The following is a 21221-nucleotide window of genomic DNA, read 5'->3' on the forward strand; positions in this document are numbered from 1 at the left end:
CAAATCAGAACTTGATCTGCAATTATTTCTTCACTAGGGATTCAGCCTTCTGCTTTTTCACTCAATTACAGACCCTCTGTTCATCCACTCAATCGAAAAACCCAAAATTCTTCCACCTAGTCACTCACAATTCACTCTTCTATCCCATCACCGATCTTCTATTCTTCCACTCAATCACTGATTCTCTGCTTTTCCACCATGCTCATTTTCACTTTCTCACTGTTATTTCACTAATCTGCTATTCTTTTGACCATTGTCATGGATGACTCTGTTGGCTTGTCCAGACAACACTCCTCCCAGTGTACTACTCTTAGCTCGAGCACATACTGAGAAACACCTTGGACTTCACTTTGATGATCAGGGCAGATAGAAGCTACAGTGAGCAGGTCTCTGGCACTGAATCTGGATCTGTGGCTCAGAGAAGGGGGGGGGAAGAAGAGGCAAGCTGCAGTGATAGGAGATTTATTGGCTATGGGTGCAGAATGGAGGTGCTGTGAAAGAGAACAAGATTCCTGGATGGTTTGTTGCCTCTTGGGTGCCAGGATCAGGGACATCTCAGATCAAGTCCACAGCATTCTTAAATAGGAGGGTGAGCCGCCAGAGGCTGTATGCGGTCCACCTCAGTATGAATGACATAGGTAGGATGGATGATGAGGTCCTGCAAAGTGAATTCAGGGAAATAGGTGCCATGTTAAAGTACAGCTCCGCCCAGGTTGTGATCTCATGATTGCTACCTATGCCACGCACTAGTGACGCCAGAAATGGGAAGGTCATACAGTTTAACATGTGTCTAAAGAGTTGGTCCAGGAGGAAGGACTTCAGATTTTAGGATCATTGTGCTCTCTTTCAGGGAAGCTGGGACCTGTACAGAAGGGACGGTTTACACCTGAACTAGGGGAGGACTAATATCCTTGTGGGAGGGTTTGCTAGTGCTGCACAGGCGTGAGTTTAAACTAGAAGTTGCAGGCGAATGGGGTCCAGAGCTCCAGGACAGATAGTGGAGTGGTTGTGAAGAAAGATGGCCAAGCCTACATTCAAGGTCAGGAATCAGAAGGTTGAGCAAGGTGGGACTAATGTTCTGAGCTACATATTTTTCAATGCAAGGAATATTGTAGGAAAGGCAGAAGAGCTTAGGGCATGGATCAGCACCTGGAATTATAACATTGTACTCATTAGTGAGACTTGGTTGCAGGCGGGGCAGGACTTGTAGCACAGTGTTCCAAAGCTCTGTTGTTTTAGATGTGATAGAGCAGAAGCAATTAAAGGGGGAAGGGCGGCACTAATCAGGGAAAGTGTCATGGCTGTGCTCAGATTGGACAGGCTGGAGAGCTCATCTAGTGAGGCTTTATGGGTATAGTTGAGGAATAAGAAAGATATGACCACATTAATGGGATTATATTCTAGACCACCCAATAGTCTGTGGGATTTAGAGGAACAAATTTGGAGAGAGATCACAGACTGTTGAAAGAATCATAAGGTTGTAGTATAGGTGATTTTAACATTCTATATATTGACTCGGACAAAGGGCTCGATGGGAAAGAGTTTGTCATGTTTGTGGGAACACTTTGCATCTAGTGATTATAATGCCATTAGTTTCAAGGTAATTATGAAAAAGGATTGTTGTAATCCTTGGGTTGAGATTCTAAATTGGAGAAAGGGTAATTTTGATAATATCAGAAAGAATCTGACAAGTGCGGGATAGGATAGGTTGTTTTCTGTTAAGAGTGTACTTTGTAAATGGGAGGTCTTCAAAGGTGAAATTTTGAGTAAAGAGTTTGTATGTAACTGTCAGAATGAAAGGCAAGAATAACAGGTTTAGGGAACCTTGGTTTTCAAGAGATATTGTTTAAGAAGCATAGCAGGTATAGGCAGGCAGGAACAAATGAGATGCTCGAGGCGTATAAGAAATGCAAGAGATCACTTAATAAGGAAATCAGGAGAGCTAAAAGGAGACAAGAGGTTGCTCTAACAGACAAGGTGAAGGAGAATCCTAAGGGCTCCCACAGATATATTATGAGAAATAAAGAAAGCAAGGGTCAAGATTGGTCCTCTGGATGATCAGAGCGGTAATCTATGCGTAGAGCAAGAAGAGATGGGGAGAACTTAAATGGAGTTTTTTGCTTCTGTATTTACTTGGGCGATGGACCATAGATGTCCATAGACGAGGAAATTCAGTAGTGATGACAACAACCCCATACAGATTACAAAGGAGAAGGTATTTGCTGTCTTGAGGCGAATTAGGGTGAATAAATTAGGCCTGATAAGGTGTTTCCTTGGACCCTGTGGGAGGCTAGTGCAGAAATTGCAAAGGCCCGAGCAGAGAAATTTAAAACATCCTTAGTCACAGTAAGGTGCCAGAGGATTGGAAGGCAGCTAAAGTTGTTCTGTAGTTTAAGAACGGTTCTAAGAATACAGAAATTATAAGCTGTTGAGGCTGACATGAGTAGTGGGAAAGTTATTGGGATCTGTTCTAGGTGTCCAGATATAGTGTATAAGTATTTGGATAAATCAACATGGTTTTGTGAATGGTACGTTGTATCTATCCAATCTTATAGAGTTTTCTATCCAATCTTACAGAGTTTTATGAGGAAGTTACCAGGAAAATTGATGAAGGCAAGGCAGTGGATATTGTCTGTATGAACTTTGACAAAGTCCTGCATGGGAGATTGGTCAAGGAGGTTCAGTCACTTGGCATTCAAGATGACAATCTGGTAGTAGATGAGGTAGTAGACTGGATTAGATACTGGCTTTGCTGAAGAAGCCAGAGAGTGGTTGTAGATTGTTGCCTCTCTGACTGAAGGCATGTGACTAGAGGTGTGCTGCGGGGATCAGTGCTGAGTCTGTTGTTGTTTGTCATCTATAACAGCAATCTGGATGATAATGTGGTGAACTGGATCAGCAAATTTGTGGATATACACCAAGGCTGGTGGTGTAGTGGATGGTGAGGAAGACAATCAAAGCTTGCAGCAGGATCTGAACCAGCTGGAAAAATGGACTGAATAATGGCAGATGCAATTTAATGCAGACAATTGTGAGGTATTGCACTTTGGGATGACCAACCAGGGTAGGTGTAACATGACAAGTGGTAGGGCACTGAGGATTAAGTTTACATAAGGATTAAGATACACTAAGGCACTGTAGAACACAGGGATCTCTGAACACAGATCCATAATTCCTTGAAAGTGGTGTCACAGGTAAAACAGGGCATAAATCAAGCTTTTAGCATATTAACCTTCATAAATCAATGTATTGAGTACAGGAGTTAGGATGTTATGTTGAAATTGTATAGGACATTGGTGAGGCCTAATTTGGAGAATTGTGTTGGTCACTGACCTACAGGAAAGATATAAATGAGATTGAAAGAGTGCAGAGAAAATCTACAAGTGTATTTCTGGGTCTTGAGGACCTGAGTTATAGAGAAAGGTTGAATAAGTTAGGACCTTATTCCTTGGGATGTAGAAGATTGAGGGGAGATTTGATAGAGGTATACACAATTATGAGGGGAATAGATAGGGTAAATGCTTTTAGGTAGGTTACAGGCTTTTCTTACTGACTTTGAGTTAAGTTTGAAAGGCAAAATGTTTAAGGGGAACATGAGGAGGGCCTTCTTCACACAGAGCATGGAGAGAAAGTGGAATGAGCTGCCATTGCAAGTGGTAGATGTGGAGTCAATTTCAACACTTAAAGAGTAATTTGGGTAGGTACATGGATGAAAGGGGTATGGAGTGTGGGTGTGGGTTAATGGTTTGGCACAGACTGGATTGGTCAAAAGCTTGTTTTGTGCTGTAATGTTCGATGACTCTATCATTGTCCTGAACAATATTTTGTTTCCCTACCCCACCACCAATCTACCTCAAACGCACTCTGCTCTACAGTGCACATGCCGTACATTTTCACTAACATGATCCCCGCTTACTTACCATAATGAAGACTGAAAATAATTGATTATTTGGCCTTCCATGGAATTGGAATTCATTGGAATCCCCTTCACTCTTGATAGAAAACCTTACTTCCTTCTCATAAAATGGTGTCTGGTCCCAGTTTTACACTGAGAAATTGCTAAAATCCAATGTGCATTTTCGATCATTATCCCCTGAATTATTTCTTAATCCTTTGTGGTTGTAATACAAGGATATTTACTTCATTAACTAAAATACTTTAAATTTACATCTTTATTTCCTTAAAGATTGAAAATGCATTTGCAGTGTGCTTTTTAAAATATTATATGAATAAACCTGACTTGCAGATAGTGTGTGTGTGCGTGTGTGTGTGTGTGTGTGTGCGTGTGTGCGCGCGTGCACATAACGATATTCCTCAAGCAGAAATGTATTTAATAATCAGTGAATCATTATTTTGATATTAAATACGGAATGAACCTTGATCATGAGGGGGCTATGTCCTCAGCCCCCTCCCTTACTCTCTGTATACCCATAACTGTGTTGCCACCCACAGCTCAATCTTCTAATTAAATTTGCAGACAACACTACACTGATTGGCCTAATCTCAAATAATAATCAGGCAGCCTACAGAGAAGAAGTCATCACCCCGACACAGTAGTGTCAAGAAAACAACCTCTCCCTCAATGTTGCAAAAACAAAGGAGTTGGTTGTGGACTACAGGAGGAATTGGGACAGACTAACCCCTATTGACATCAATGGATCTGGGGTCGAGAAGGTGAACAGCTTTCAGTTCCTCAGTATACACATTACTGAGGTTTTCACGTGGTCTGTATATACTGGCTGTGTCGTGAAAAAGGCACAACAGCGCCTCTTTCACCTCAGATGGTCGAAGAAGTTTGGTGTGGGCCCCAAATCCTAAGAACTTTCTACAGGGGCACAATTGAGAGCATCCTGACTGGCTGCGTCACTGCCTGGTATGGGAACTGTATTTCTCTCAATAGCAGGACCCTGTAGAGAGTGGTGCAGACAGCCCAGCGCATCTGTAGGTATGAACTTCCCACTATTCAGGACATTTATAAAGACAGGTGTGTAAAAAGGGCCCAAAGGATCATTGGGGACCTGAGTCACCCCAACCACAAACTGTTCCAGCTGCTACCATCCGGGAAACGGTACCACAAGAAAGAAGCCAGGACCAACAGGTTCGGGACAGCTTCTTCCACCGGACCATCAGACTGATTAACTTATGCTGATACAATTGTATTTCTATGTTATATTGACTGTCCTGTTGTACATACTATTTATTATAAGTTACTACAAATTGCACATTTAGACGAAGATGTAACACAAAGATTTTTACTCCTCTTGTATATGAAGGATGTAAGAAATAAAGTCACTTCAGTTCAAAACTTCATGAATTTTGAATAGAACTTTGGAACTTCCATAATCTAAAGTAGAAAACCAAGTGTAAATTTGGTCTCTCCATTGCCTGATGATATGTGTCTTACTTCCTTATAGTATATCTTTAATGGACTTTTTCTTGTACTTGCATAAATCCAACTAAACATCAAAATAAGAGTAAGGAAATCACATTTTCCACTTTCAGACAACCACACATTCATATTGTACGAGCTTTTGTATCGAACCTTGATCTACACAACCTCAGCTTAGCTCATCCTTATGGATGGGATAGGCCTATATGTCTTCATTCACAAGCCAGTATTCATACTTGAATGAAATGTTTTCACATCTGAAGAGGTAGTCAAAGATTCAGAGGAGTAATTCAACAGGCAAGAGGTCACAAATGCAACTGAGCTAGCACTCACGCTATCATAAACTCGACTGCAACCATGTGCTATTTATGTCTCCCATCCCTTGGAAGCTTTAAAATCATCTTGCAACTAAAAAACCTGGAAAATAAGAACCTTTATCTCTTGGCTGAGCCATAGGTAAGAATTACAGCAGTACTTTTAGAAAGGACTTTGGTGCATTTTCTGCATAAACTTTGCTTAATCATGAGTAATTAACAAACAGTAATGAAAATTGCAGGAGTTGGCATATAATAGTATTTTGCAAATTAATGAAGAAACAATATTACAAAAGTTCAGTTACACTAATTTTGGTAAATAAATACAATACTAAACAATTATTATATCTTTGTTCACGAACTAATTGATTTTGTTTAGTTCACCAGCCTTCATTGTTTCACAAAGTTTCTTTCTTTAAAGCCACTTTCTCACTGCTAAAATGCAGGATGGATATTTCCAAGTCATCAAGTTGCATTACATGACTGAACATACCATAACAAATTTAAAGAATTGCATAAACCCGATCACCACACCCACTAGGCAACCAAGCTATCCACTGAATCTTTTCAATAGTTTGTTAACTTATTTGCTGAGTTTGCATCTTATCCCATTCTAGACTTCTTTTTGTGGGAAAAATGACAAGGTTATTAAGTTAGTTCTGGGATTTATCTTGCCAAATCTCTAAGTATTTTCAGAATGTATTTAAGAGAAAGAAAACATATTCTCAAGGACAGTCAGCATGAATAATTAATTTCATTATATTTAAAATAATAATCATGTTCATTTTTATTACATACATTTTGATTATAAGCAACAGATACTCTGATGACGCATAATGGAGGAAATAAAATGTAAGGCTGTTCAGTTCTGTAACAGCTGGAGACAAATCAATCTGGAAAGAAAATATTTGCCCAGCATGCTAAAATGGAATGTGCTCATGGATCAGCTTTTACAGTATGTGAAGTGATATTCAAGTTCTTATCAGTAGTGATATGTTAGCACTTGCTAAATTTGCAAATCATTTTTAGAAATTGATCTTTTTGTTGAATTGCAGTGGCAATAGGCAAAGTATAAAGGTGGAATGGATATGGATCTATATTTTGAACATGTTACACTTGTCACTATCCAGATTAATTTATCTGTGAAGTTTATACTTCCTTCTGCATAAACTTCAACAGCTTCAATTTCTTTTTCTTTGGCATAGTGGAACTATGGTTACTTTTCACACGGTTACTCGAAACTCATACCCATTTTCCCAATAAAAGGCAGCATAATTTGGATCATGCAGTTAAAAATGTTTGTTTAATAACAAAACTAAAAATTTCTTTGGGGAAATCAAAAGTAGATAGAAACATAGAACATAGAAAACCTACAGCACAATACAGGCCCTTCGGCCCACTAAGTTGTGCCAAACATGTCCCTACCTTAGAAATTACTAGACTTACCTATAGCCCTCTATTTTACTAAGCTCCATGAACCTATCCAAAAGTCTCTTAAAGGACCCCATTGTAGCCGCCTCCACCACTGTTGCTGGCAGCTCATTCCACGCACTCACCACTCTGAGTAAAAAACTTACCCCTGACATCTCTTCTGTACCTACTCCCCAGCACCTTAAACTTGCGTCCTCTTGTGGCAACCATTTCAGCCCTGGGAAAAAAGCGTCTGACTATCCACACGATCAAAGCCTCTCATCATCTTATACACTTCTATCAGGTCACCTCTCATCCTTCATCGCTCCAAGGAGAAAAGGCCGAGTTCACTAAACCTATTCTCATAAGGCATGCTCCCCAATCCAGGCAACATCCTTGTAAATCTCCTCTGCACCTTTTCTATGGCTTCCACATCCTTCCTGTAGTGAAGCAACCAGAAATGAGCACAGTACTCTAAGTGGGGTCTGACCAGGGCCTATATAGCTGCAACATTACCCCTCTGCTCCTAAATTCAATTCCACGATTGATGAAGGCCAATACACCGTACACCTTGTTAACCACAGAGTCAACCTGCGCAGCTGCTTTGAGTGTCCTATGGACTTGGACTCCAAGATCCCTCTGATCCTCCACACTGTCAAGAGTCTTACCATTAATACTATATTCTGCCATCATATTTGACCTACCAAAATGAACCACCTCACATTTATCTGGGTTGAACTCTATCTGCCACTTCTCAGCCCAGTTTTGCATCCTATCAATGTCTCGCTGTAACCTCTGACAGCCCTCCACACTATCCACAATACCTCCAAACTTTGTGTCATCAGCAAACTTACTAACACATCCGTCCACTTCCTTATCCAGGTCATTTATAAAAAATCACTAAGAGTAAGGATCCCAGAACGGATCCCTGAGGCACCCCACTGGTGACCGACCTCCATGCAGAATATGACCCATCTACAACCACTCTTTGCCTTCGGTGGGCAAGCCAGTTCTGGATCCACAAAGCAATGTCCCCTTCGATCCCATGCCTCTTTACTTTCTCAATAAGCCTTGCACGGGGTACCTTATCAAATGCCTTGCTGAAATCCATATACACTACATCTACTGCTCTTCCTTCATCAATGTGTTTAGTCATATCCTCAAAAAATTCAATCAGGCTTGTAAGGCACAACCTGCCCTTGACAAAGCCATGCTGACTACTCCTAATCATATTATGCCTCTTCAAATGTTCATAAATCCTGCCTCTCAGGATCTTCTCCATCAACTTACCAACCACTGAGGTAAGACTCACTGGTCTATAATTTCCTGGGCTATCTCTACTCCCTTTCTTGAATAAAGGAACAACATTCGCAACCCTCCAATCCTCCAGAACTTCTTCCGTCCCCATTGATGATGCAAAGATCATTGTCAGAGGCTCAGCAATCTCCTCCCTTGCCTCCCACAGTAGCCTGGGGTACATTTCATCTGGTCCCGGTGACTTATCCAACTTGATGTTTTCCAAAAGCTCCAGCACATCCTCTTTCTTAATATCTACTTTTCAGTCTGCTGCAAGTCATCACTACAATCACCAAGATCCTTTTCCATAATGTATACTGAAGTATTCATTAAGTACCTCTGCTATTTCCTCCGGTTCCATACACACTTTCCCACTGTCACATTTGATAGGCCCTATTCTTTCACGTCTTATCCTCTTGCTCTTCACATACTTGTAGAATGCCTTGGGGTTTTCCTTAATCCTGCCATGGCCTTCTCATGGCCCCTCCTGGCTCTCCTAATTTCCTTCTTAAGCTCCTTTCTATTAGTCTTATAATCTTTGAGATCTCTAACATTACCTAGCTCTCTGAACCTTTTGTAAGCTTTTCTTTTCTTCTTGACTAGATTTATTACAGCCTTTGTACCTCACGGTTCCTGTACCCTACCATAACTTCCCTGTCTCATTGGAATGTACCTATACACAAATCCACACAAATATCCCCTGAATATTTGCTACATTTGTTCCGTACTTTTCCCTGAGAAAGTCTGTTTCCAATTTAAGCCTCCAATTTCCTGCCTGATAGCTTCATAATTCTCCTTACTCCAATTAAACCCTTTTCTAACTTGTCTGTTCCTATCTCTCCCCAATGCTATTGTAAAAGAGACAGAATTATGATCACTATCTCCAAAACGCTCTCCCCCTGAGAGATCTGTCACCTGACCAGGTTCATTTCTCAATACCAAATCAAGTACAGCCTCTCCTCTTGTAGGCTTATCTACATATTGTGTCAAGAAACCTTCCTGAACACACCTAACAAACTCCATCCCATCTAAACCCCTTGCCCTAGGGAGATGCCAATCGATATTTGGGAAATTAAAATCTCCCATCATGACAACTCTGTTATTATTGCACCTTTCCAGGATCTGTTTCCCTATCTGCTCCTCGATATCCCTGTTACTATCGGGCAGCCTATAAAAAACACCCAGTAAAGTTATTGACCCCTTCCTGTTTCTAACCTCCATCCACAGAGACTCCATAGACAATCCCTCTGTGATGTCCACCTTTTCCGCAGCCATGACACTATCTCTGATCAACAGGGCCGTGCCCCCACCTCTTTTGCCTCCCTCCCTGTCCTTTCTGAAACATCTAAATGCAGGAGTTTCACATGGATGGTACACAATGAATAGAAAAGATATCCAGTGACACAGGAAAAACATTGTCTGAAACATTTGGTACAAAGCGGGTAAAATAATAATGTATAAGATATTTGAAACAGAATTCTAAAATTGCTTTAAAACAATAAGGGAGAGATAGTAAGGTTTAGAAGATGGAACACAGGAGATCTCAAACTTTGACTACATACCTTTGTTATTTCTGGATTTTAAGTGCAATTTCCTCATCAGGTAATCAAGTCGCCAGAAATCTTCAGATGGATGAAAAGATGAATAGGAGACAGAATGATGAAAATGAAAAAAGAAATCCAAGGAATATAAAGAGACAGGAAGCAAAGTGATAAATAAGTATTGCATTGTGTTACACTGTATGGAACATACTTAACTCTCCCTTACAACTGCTTAATGACTAAGTAGCTGAGCATTTTACTCACATAGCTTCAAATACAGTAATGTGCAAAAGTCTAAGGTACATATATATAGCCTAAGACTTTTGCACAGTGTGGTATTTGTCAACATGGAGCAGAGAAAAAGTTTGTAAGTCTGAATTGAGCGAAGTATTTGGGAAGGGCGAGGGTAGAACACCATGGGAGGGGTGCTTGATCTAATGATCATTAGATCCTTTAGACAGATTTAAATATTATCTATTCAGTACTATTCTCTGGTTAGGATTTCTAGTGCCTGTTAAGTAAGTCAATTATAATTGCCAGCATCCTAATCATTGTCATGGAGAGACGCAGCATAGAAATGGGCACTTTTGTCCAGGGAGTCCACCCTGATCATCAACCACCCATTTACACCATTCTTACATTAAACTCATTTAGTTTTTATTCTCTGCATAATCCACCTATAAAGTAGGAGCAGTTTACTGTGGGCAATTAACATGTGAATCATTTTAATCTGGGAGAGAACTGGAGCACTACTTATGCACAGGGAGAATATGCAAACTCCACGCAGTCAGCACCCGAGATCAGCAAAGAAACTTGGTCTTAGGTGTTGTGAGGCAGCAGCTTTGCCACCTATGCCACAGTGCTACCCTTGACAGTTACTTGAACGAGATCCACTTAGCCTGACTAACAATTCAGACATGAAGCCTTAGTTTTTGAGTACAGAATGAAAGTGCAAAGCACCAGTTTAGAGTCTGGCTGCCAGATTAAAGATAAAATTGAAGACCTGACAGCTAAATGGCAAACCAAAATTGGTACTGCCTAACAACCTGCTAGGTTACCATTGGATTTGACTAAGTGAGTTCAGAACCAAAGAGTAGAGTGACATTGGAAATTCCAAGCCAGAAGTCTTAGTCAAGTCCAAAAGCAATCAGCGTGGAAGGAAATTTCCACAATAAATTTATGGTTTGGCAAAAATCCCACATCATCTAGGCTAGTCCAGAAGACTAAGGCAGAAAGAACCTAAGGAACTTTGGCAAACTGGATCCAAACTTGCTTGGTGATGGGAGGCAGAGAATAGTGGTGGATTGGTGCTTCTTTAACAAGTTATGTACTACATAGATCAGTGCTGGGACCTTTGTTGTTTGGAATATGTATTAACATTTTGGGTGAGAATCTTAATGATATGATTAGTAAGTTGGCAGGCAACACAGAAATTGGTGGAATCACACTGAGCAAAGAAGGTTGTCCATGGATACGGCGGGACATAAGTCAACTAGACTACTTGGTGAAGCAAAGGCAGATGAAATTCAAGTTCTGGTCAAACACACAGAGTAAATATCAAAGCTCTTTAAGAGCACTGATGTATATAAAGACTTTGTGGTGCAAGTTCTTAGCTCCCTGAAAGTGATAAAAGCTGAATGAGGTAGTAAAGAAAGCATTTACAATGCTTGGTTTTACAGGCAGAGGTTAAATATAAGAGACAAAAACATTGGTTAAACTACATTTGGAGTCCTGTGCACCATTCTGATTGCTACACTACAGGAAAGATGTAGTAACAATAGAGCGTAGAGACAAACTTTACCAGGATGCTAAATGGAATGAAGAGCTGTAGTTATTAGGAGAGATTGGATGGAGATTGGAGGGAAGTGATTCACGATGTGGTGAATATATTCAATGAGCTGACAGAGGAGGTAGAGAAGACAGGCACAATCACATTTAAAAGGTGTTTGGCCAGGTGCTTGATACAAAAGGATAAGAGGTACTTGGCCTAATATGGGCAAATGGGAATAATATGGGCAGGCATCACTGTCAGCACGGATGGGGAGGGGAGGGGGGTGGCTAGAGAAGCAAAAGGGCCATTATTGTGCTGCAGAATTCCATGCTTCTCTGATTCTATACTGTGGGGCAAAGTGAGGGAGACATTAAACAATGAACTACAGATGAGGATTAAAAAATGGAATTTTAAGCTGCTTTGCAACTTTTCTTTATACTTTGTTTATGCTTTGCTGAAGCATGTTATATGTACAGTATAATTTATGTCCTTTATCAGTTCATGTTTTTGAAAATAGATAATGGTACAATTTGTTTTCTTCTTGACATTTGGTTGACCTATCTACATACTCCACCATTGGTATTATGGCAATATTAAATAAATTAACTTGGTTATTATTGTTCAAATTCCAAAGCAAGTTTAATCTAGAATCCAGTGTCAATATATTTCTTATACACCATTCCATTCTGCAACATGCACCTACCTTAAAACAAATTATTTATTTAAAGTTGACTGCTAAGTTATCACCATGGTGATATTGGGAATTGTCTTTTATTTATAATGACATTGTTGCTAGTTATTATAAAGAAAATTACAGAGTACAGCAAATATAATGCATACTCAGGTTGCACAGATGGCAGAGCTGTTACTTCATAGCTCCCGTGATTCAGATTTGATCCTATTCCCTGATGTCTGCGTGGATTTGCACATTCTCCCTTTGACCGCATGGATTCCTCTGGGTGTTCAAGTTCTCTCTCACATCCCAAAAAACTTAGGTTGGTCTGTTAATTGGCCACCGTAAATTGCCATTAATGAGCAGGTGAATGGGGAGCTGATGGGAATATGGGGGAAAATAAAATGAGATTGGTGTAGGATTAGTGTGGTTGATAGCATGAACTGGCTAGTGTGCTGAAGGGCCTGTTTCTGTGCTGTATGACTGTGACTAATGACTTGATTTAACATTTCTACTGCATGTGGAATGACCTGTTACAAGTACTGTACTGGAACTCTGGGTGTCAACTCACAACAGCATGCTGATTAATCCCAGTACAGTCTTTGAAAAGCAACACCCAGATAATCTGCAAAGTTCACTTCCATTGTTTGCATTCATAAACAAAACATAATTAAATGATACTTAGAGATTCATATTTGTAGTATTTCATTTTATTTTAACACCATAAAAGATGAATATTTTAACATTCAGCTATTACCAAAGGCAGATCAAATGTTTTTAGGAAAATACATCTGCTATCTTTTTTTAATTAATTGTTCCAAGAAAGCTGGTATTTCACTTAGTGAAGTCAGGCTGAAAAAATGCCACAAGATCAAAAGAGAATTGGCAAAAGCTTAGTGCAAATATGCATCTCCAGATACTTATTAATTATATTTGCTCATAGAATAGTAAAGCAAACATCAGAGACACATAAAAGGTTTACATGAGCTGATTGCCAGGATGTTGGTGTTTAAAGACTGTACTGTGTGATAATCGGTTGACACCCAATGTTCGAGTATGTATAGCAGAGTTAATTTTCTTTGTTCAGGAGTACTGCTAACTATTTAATACTTTCTCTAACACAAGTCCAGAAAAGTTCTGAGCAGTATAAGATTCATGAGTTAAAGTATTTTGATACCCTGGGAAACCAGTACAGGACTTTTTTTTTGTGAGGTACACTAGAGCCATTTATTGGTGAAGAATTAGTACTGCATGTCAAAAACAGACTATATTGTTCTATATTGACTTTCTCAGATTAAAAATAGTCATGCTCATGCATTTTTGTAAGCCATGTTGAATCAGTACTGAAGTAACATAGTTCTTGCACAAGACCTATTATTAATAAAGTAAATGATGGCAATAATTTATTTTACCACTTCATTTCAGTTACTTCTGAAACCATCTATTGTATGGAATAATTGCTTTGAATCAAGGAGTAGAACTGAAGATTAGCACAAACTCATCAACAGTTTAACGATCGTTATTCTTTTGGTTGCACTTGCATGCAAGCAATGTGTGGAGAATGATTAAAATCCAATTTAGTATATTTGGGAGTGGAGTGCTGGAGGTGTGCATTTTCAAACTGAGGACACAGAGTTTAGTATCTTGTTATTTTATTTGTTGCATTTAATATTATTGATATATATGTCATGTGGTACCATAAGTGGTACTTGAGCATGATGCAGAAACAAGCTAATGAAAGAAAGTGGTGCCGTATGTGGAACAGGCTAGTAGCTTATGCATCCCCTTTACCTAAATACTTAACAAGTAGGGCAGTGTAATGACACACAAGTTAGCAATGCTGACACACAGCTCCAAGGACCCACGTCAATCCTGACCTGGAGTGCTGTGTGCAGAGTTTGTCTGTTTTCTTCACAAATGTGTGGCTTTCCCTCTGGATGCTTGGGATTCTTCCTGTTTCCCAGTGATATGGCAGTCTATTGACTAGTTACTGGAAGTTACACTTTGGTGTAGATTAATCATAATGTTTTGAAAGAGTGCCGCGTATGTGATAGAATAAATAAGGGAAATAAAATGAGAGGACTGGGACTAATAGAATTGCAGCACTAGCAGTTGACGTACTGTATATTTGTGGGGTTGTGTGGCCTCCTTCTGTATCATTATAGAATGACATATCAGCATTCACAGCCAGCTGTTAAGTACTGTGACAGAATGGTAGAGGGTGATTCTACTTCCACTTGAGGTATTTCATTGGAAAGGGAAATCAGGTAGAGCTTTAAAAGGTGGACAAATCTTCTGCCATTTATTCTCCACTCCAATCCTCAGTAACTTTCTGGCCAGGGAAGTCTTAGTAAAATTGGAAAAGCCATGTGTTTTACTGGAACAGTGGGCCAGTGTGCATGATATCTGCATGGCTATCCAGCTGAAACTGATCAAAATTACCCATCTTGAATGACCACTTGTGCTCATTTGTAACCAAACTGACAAGGGTGGCAGATTAAAATGAAATGTGCCTTTCAGTTTCAAGCAAGTATGTGATGTCAACAGAATCCAACTTCACCAGTTAAATGGCAAATCACAATGGTTCCACCAAGTGAAACCAATGGGAATGAAAATCCAATTAAAACATAACATTCAAGTTTTTAAGTGTTGCACTTTAAGGTTTTTCTACCAGACCCATCATCACCCAGACCTTGTAATCCAGGTTCATACCAATTTCCGACTGTGAGGTCCTTCAGAGTGATCCTAGCAGTTTAGATTAAAATGTCTACAGCTGGGTGGTGCCATTCCTAGAACTCTCAGTGACCCAACATCGTGAACAAATTGTTGGTGGGATTTAGCGGAGTCCCATATTACAATTCTTGAGTTCTCTTGTCCACAGCAGCAGGTACTTTCCAACTCACATCAATATGCACTTGCCGCAGATCAGCTAAATATTTATTGTATGCAAAAATAGATCAATAATTCACTCAGTGTTGCATCTGATTTTGTTTAGAGAACTGAAAATATATTTGGATGTGCATGAATTGGGATTGAATATTTGATGTTACAGGTACATGAAATTGATTGTAGCCTTGAAATTATTTGATGGACATAAAAAAATCTGTTTTAAAAGACGTAAATTAAAAGGATCTAGTAAATTTAAGTTGAAATTTATTGGATGTTAATTTACTCTTCACTGGCTATTCTGCAGATTTGTTGTAAATTTGACCTCCTAAGCAGTCAGCTTCAAAACACAAAAGCCCAAAATATGGACCAAGCAGAATAATGCTACAAAATCTTGTTCATCTTAATTCAATTATTTACTTATAGATAAAGCTCTGACATACCATTTTCGCTCTTATCTTGAATAGTATTTTGCTGAGTTGTACCATTCTGAATAACCTCAGTATTGCTTTGAGCCTGAGAAAGAAAAATATGTATAGTTATCAGAAGATAAATCTATAGTTTGTGTATGACTAATTGTGATTTCAGTTACAATCTCCTATTGTGAAATATATAACTGGACAATCTAAGAACAAAAGCTAATGAAAAAATAATTTTGCACATCCTGCAGAAATGTGGAATTCACACATCACTAAGTGAAAAAAGGCTGATAATTTATAGATAACAAAGTTTCATATAAGGAATTGATTTTCCTCATCAGTGTAATACATTCTGTATTCACCTGTTCTCTGGCATTAATGCTACAGCCACATTCAATTATCACTGTTTTCTTGAAAGAATAAAATGTGTTCCTGTGGTATAATACAAGTATATTGTGAACAGTATCCTCTTAATACAAGTTATATCTCTCGAGAAGATTTTTGAAATATCTGTAAAGTTCTTCCCCAAGACTGAAGAATTTATCTCTTTGATCTAAAATATTATATTCCACAAAAACAGATCTCACTCACAAATAGTGTAGTATTCTGATGATACTGCACTTAACGTTAAGGCTGATATGTCAAGATCAAAACTAAGGGGCTTACAGTATGAAAACAGAAGCTTCACTTCTTTGGCTGAATGTTTATATCTTTTTCACAAGACAATATCAAGTCTCAAAACAATCTTGATTTCTTTAAAAATTCTGTTCCAGCTGCAAAATTTGCAACAGTGTATCCTATCCTTTACAATGAATAAAACTAAAGCAACGAAAATAATCTTGCTGAATACCAAAAACAAACATTATTCCTCAGAAAACTGAAACAAGTATCATGAAGAGATTTAGTCTAATGATGATGTCATTGCATTCCATAACTATTCAAGTCTAGACAAAACCATGACACTGATTTCAGCAGGAAACCTGCTTCATTATAATTTGAATGTATTTTGTTAAGTGTGTTCATCGTCACGTAATATTTTACTGCAGAAATGTATCAGCAACGAATAAAAAACACACTCAGGAAATCCCAATGAACTTTCACAAGAGAAGACTCTCACAAGATGTTTCTGTTGGGTTATGCTGCATTTCTTAGAATCATGGGTTCATCAGTAGTGAAATAAAGTAAAAAGAACTTTTCAAGGAAATACCAAGACCTCAAGCACTGTGCCTTTGAAATTTATACTCTCAGTACTGTTTTACTCTGCACAACATGTACAGCAATCATATAATCAGAAATGGGGAATGCATTTCCAGACTGAAGTTTATCATCCTAGAAATTTAAAAGGCATCAGTTAGTCTTGCAAGACCATGGATCTGCACCTGGAAAGTCTTCACTCTCCAGGGTGCAGGCCTGGGCAAGGTTGTATGGAAGACCAGCAGTTGCCCATGCTGCGAGTCTCCCCTCTCCACGACACTAATGTTGTCCAAGCGAAGGGCATTAGGACCCATACAGCTTGGCACCAGTGTCGTCGCAGAGCAACGTGTGATTAAGTGCCTTGCTCAAGGACACAACACATTGCCTTGGCTGGGGCTCAAACTCACGACCTTCAGGTCACTAGTCCAATGCCTTAACCACTTGGCCATGTGCCCACACATCCTAGAAATATAACTGAACATTTCCAGCTGCAAATCTCCATTAGGTATTTGAGACAATTTCTGTAACACCTACATTTCCAATGACATTGCACCTGGACAACACTATCTTGGAGTATTATCTGATTATTTGGGAGCATCTTATTGCATTGCACAATAGCAACCAGGTTTCAGTAACATTTTGCCAGGTGAGATATGGCTCAAGCAAGTCCCATTAGTTTCCTTCTCTCCATGGGCTTTCACCACCTGGGCCACAGTATCAACACCAAAACCAGGACAAACATTTCACCACAAAGAAGTGGGGTCTAAAAGTTAATAAACTCTATCACAAGTTGATACTTTCTCTGTCCTGTGCCTCATCTCCTAATGTTATCATTGCTGCCATGTACAACCACTTAATCCTGGAAATAGATAAATTATAGGGATATGACAGGAAAATGACTGGGGCCCCAAAATCCACAAATCTTCCAGCACTTTTATTGAACCATTCCCATCTGGTATGGGAAAACAAAACTCTGAGTGAAAAAGCAGTGAAAAACATTACTAGTTCAATTTCCTATTATTTCCATGATGATTTCTTCAAATTTAGCTTTGTTTTGTTCCATGGGTGAAGTTAAATCACTTATATTTCCATTATTTGCAAACTGTATAATCAGATTATCTTAATGATTATAAATAGTTCCAAACTAGTTCCTGTCATTTGTTTCAACCTTTTTAAAAGAATTTACTACGTTTTTCCCCCGATGCTCACAGCACACACAATTTATGTATATTCAATGACTAATACAGCAGTTCAAATTCTTTATTAATAAGCTTGGCTATTTAAAGCAAATTGGCCTTATTTTTCCAACCATTTTCATTATGAGTTATTCCACTGTACTGAAAAGAATGAATAGAATTTTAGTCAAACTATAATGTTCTCTTGGATGTGCTTTTTGCTTTATACATCAAACTTTCTTGCAGAGTTGATAAGAAAGAACAAAAATATTCAAACTAAATGACTACAATAATTATGAAACACAGATTAAAATTTAAGTGCATAGAGACACTTCAAAATACAGCTCCTCTTTCAGATAAATGCACAGGGACAAGAGGGAAGTGAAAATTTATATTCAGTGTCCTGATGCAAGCCATTATTCAACCACAGTTGTTTACTAGCTTACACTACGTGAGAATGAAATGCCATTAGAATGAGAGCCTGCTGACCATAAATTAGCTGTCAGTTATTTCACACTCAATTTATCTGCTTGTTATAAATCAGGATATATGGAGGGGGCCATTCAGTTAATCCCACCTAATCTGTTAGGCAACCACTGCATATGTCCAAAACGTGATCCAGCATTCAACACCAAAAACCACTGCAAAGTTTACTGGCATTATCCATATATTGATCTGAGAAGGAATGATCCTCATAACAACCATAAACGTGTTTGCCACTAGTTTAAACTGTTTCCCCCTACCACTGGTACAGAGATATTGGTTGTGATTCACATATTCTTTTATGTATTGCTCATCCTTATTACTCACCCCATTATCTTCCTGAATTACCTAATTATTTCAATGCAAAGGATTAATTTTAAGATTTTTCTCCGATCTGCAGGTTGGGGAATTAAAATATACGTTTCATTTCGTTCAGCAAAATGTTTGACTGGGGACAGACTGGATCCCTGTTTCAAGAAGAGAGAAATTGTGCGATGGCAGGGGTATGAAAGGTAACCTAATGATTCTTATTAATCTCATAGTATTGCTAGAAGTCCAACTGAATCATGAGGCATGGACTTAAATTTAATTATTTCTATAAATGAATAAGGAAATATAGTGTCGTGGCCTAAAAGTCAAGGCATGACAAAAAAGACATAGTAAAGCAGTCGTATGTGGACAAATGGAGTGGTTGTCTGTCACGTGCAGGGTCCAAGCTATAATGTGGTGTAGGTCAGCCTTTGCATGGGGGACTTACACAAAGGCCTTTCCTCTGTGTGCTTCCACACCATTTTGAAGAATGGAGCTCATAGGAGGGGAGTGGATCGCAATATTAAATAATGCTGAAGTAGGCTCAATCTCCCAAACCCCATTGCAAGCTACTTCACTATCCTGCCATCTGACAGCAGCGATTTAAGTACGTCACATCAAAATGACCACCACGAAGTGGTTGGAACCATCAGTTCAAATCCAGTAATTTTCACATTACAGAAGGAGAGCTGCTGTCCTTATGCTGCAATCTAATGAAGAATTCAGCAGCAACAGATTTATAGTCCAACAAAGTACATAACATCTTGACCTACTGTCCCTCATACTCCTCTTCTTAGCATTCTCCTTAAAGCAGGGAACAGGCCGTTCATCAATGTGGAATATGGATAAATACCCTAGAGGCAGCATTGGGGTACCCCTTCAGTGTTGACAGCCCCCACAAATTCCACTGCTCTGACTGGTAATTGGTCCTATCGAGTCACCCGATTTCATTTCCCAATTTCCAGCAACTGAATTTCCATCTTGGTCAACAAAGTTAGTTGTTGTCCTACTAGAATTTAATGGCCTTTCTGGGAGCTGAACAATTTCTGAGCCAATTGAGCTACACTTCTGGCTCAGTATTTATTGCCCTTGAGAAAGTGATGAAAGCAATCTTCTTGAAGCACTAAACCCAGTCCGGTGAGAGTCACTTACTAATATGAATTGAATTGACTTTATTTCTTACATCCTTCACATACATGAGTAAAAATCTTTACATTATGCCTCCATCTGAATGTGCAATTTATAGTAATTTGTAATAAATAGTATGTACAACAGTACAGTCAACATAGAAATACAATTGTGTCAGCATGAATTAATCAGTCTGATGGCCCGGTGGAAGAAACTGTCCCGGAGCCTGTTGATCCTGGATTTAATGCTGTGGTACTGTTTCTCGGATGGTAGCAGCTGGAATAGTTTGTGGTTTGGGTGACTCCGGTCCCCAATGTTCCTTCAGGCCCTTGTTACACACCTGCATCTGTAAATGTCTTGAATAGTGGGAAGTTCACAATTACAGATGCGCTGGGCTGTTCACACCACTCTCTGCAGAGTCCTGCGATTGGGGGAAAAAGTACAGTTCCCATACCAGGCAGTGATGCAACCAGTCAGGATGCTCTCAATTGTGAGCTACAGGATTGTGGATCAATGGTGAATCAGCATGTTGCATCAGGTTCTGAAGAACTTTTGGATAGTGGTGTGTCTTATTCTGGTGACTTCATTCTTCTGTGATCATGGGCCTGGAAGGTGTCTTTTTTGGTAAGTTGGAGCCTGACTCTAAGAGATGGTATTCACCTCAAACATCATGTGTCAATAGTGGAAGGAGTGAATATTGAGGGTGGTAGTTGGGAATAAAGTAAATAAACTGCTATTTATGGAATGGATTTCAGCTCGAGATTTTGGAGTGGCACTTATCCAGGTAAGTGAAGATTGCTTGGCGGTACATCTGATTTTCATATTCCCTTACCATATAATGCCATTCAATCCTCCTTTCGTGAATTAAGGTCAATCAAGTTCCCAATGAGCAACCCCTTCCCCCAAAAAGTTTTTCCACACAATGCCATCCAATCTACCACCCATCTGTATTCTTGGTGTAATTTATAATGGCGAATAAATGTAGCCATCTATGCCTTTTGAATATGGAAGAAAATGAGTGCCCCAGAGAAAACCCACGCGGTCACAGTGAGAACATGCATTTCCCATACAGGCACCACCAGTGGTCTGGATTGAGCATAATCTGCTCGAGATGTAATTGGTTACATTAATGTGCTGTGAAACCAGTGAAATAGTGCCAAGTTATTGGTGAATAGAACTGGGCAGCCAGGAACCGAATTTAATTCTTTACTGCCGAATATCCAGCCACTCACT

General features: G+C 39.2%; 1 protein-coding gene across 4 annotated transcripts in view; it reads right to left on the reverse strand.

The window, feature by feature from the left end:
* bcas1 (brain enriched myelin associated protein 1) overlaps positions 1-21221 on the reverse strand; it is a 151286-nt gene that overhangs the window by 113370 nt on the left and 16695 nt on the right. For 3 of the 4 annotated variants that reach the window (XM_072276764.1, XM_072276789.1, XM_072276755.1), the window contains exons 3-4: positions 15724-15796; positions 9972-10031 (exon numbers count right to left, since the gene is read on the reverse strand). In XM_072276764.1, the coding sequence (XP_072132865.1) occupies positions 9972-10031; positions 15724-15796 (133 nt within the window). The remainder of the gene's footprint in view (positions 1-9971; positions 10032-15723; positions 15797-21221) is intronic. The other variant, XM_072276771.1, reaches the window with a different exon arrangement.

Source organism: Mobula birostris, chromosome 2 (genome assembly GCF_030028105.1).
Source record: "Mobula birostris isolate sMobBir1 chromosome 2, sMobBir1.hap1, whole genome shotgun sequence".
Classification (NCBI taxonomy): Eukaryota; Metazoa; Chordata; class Chondrichthyes; order Myliobatiformes; family Myliobatidae; genus Mobula; species Mobula birostris.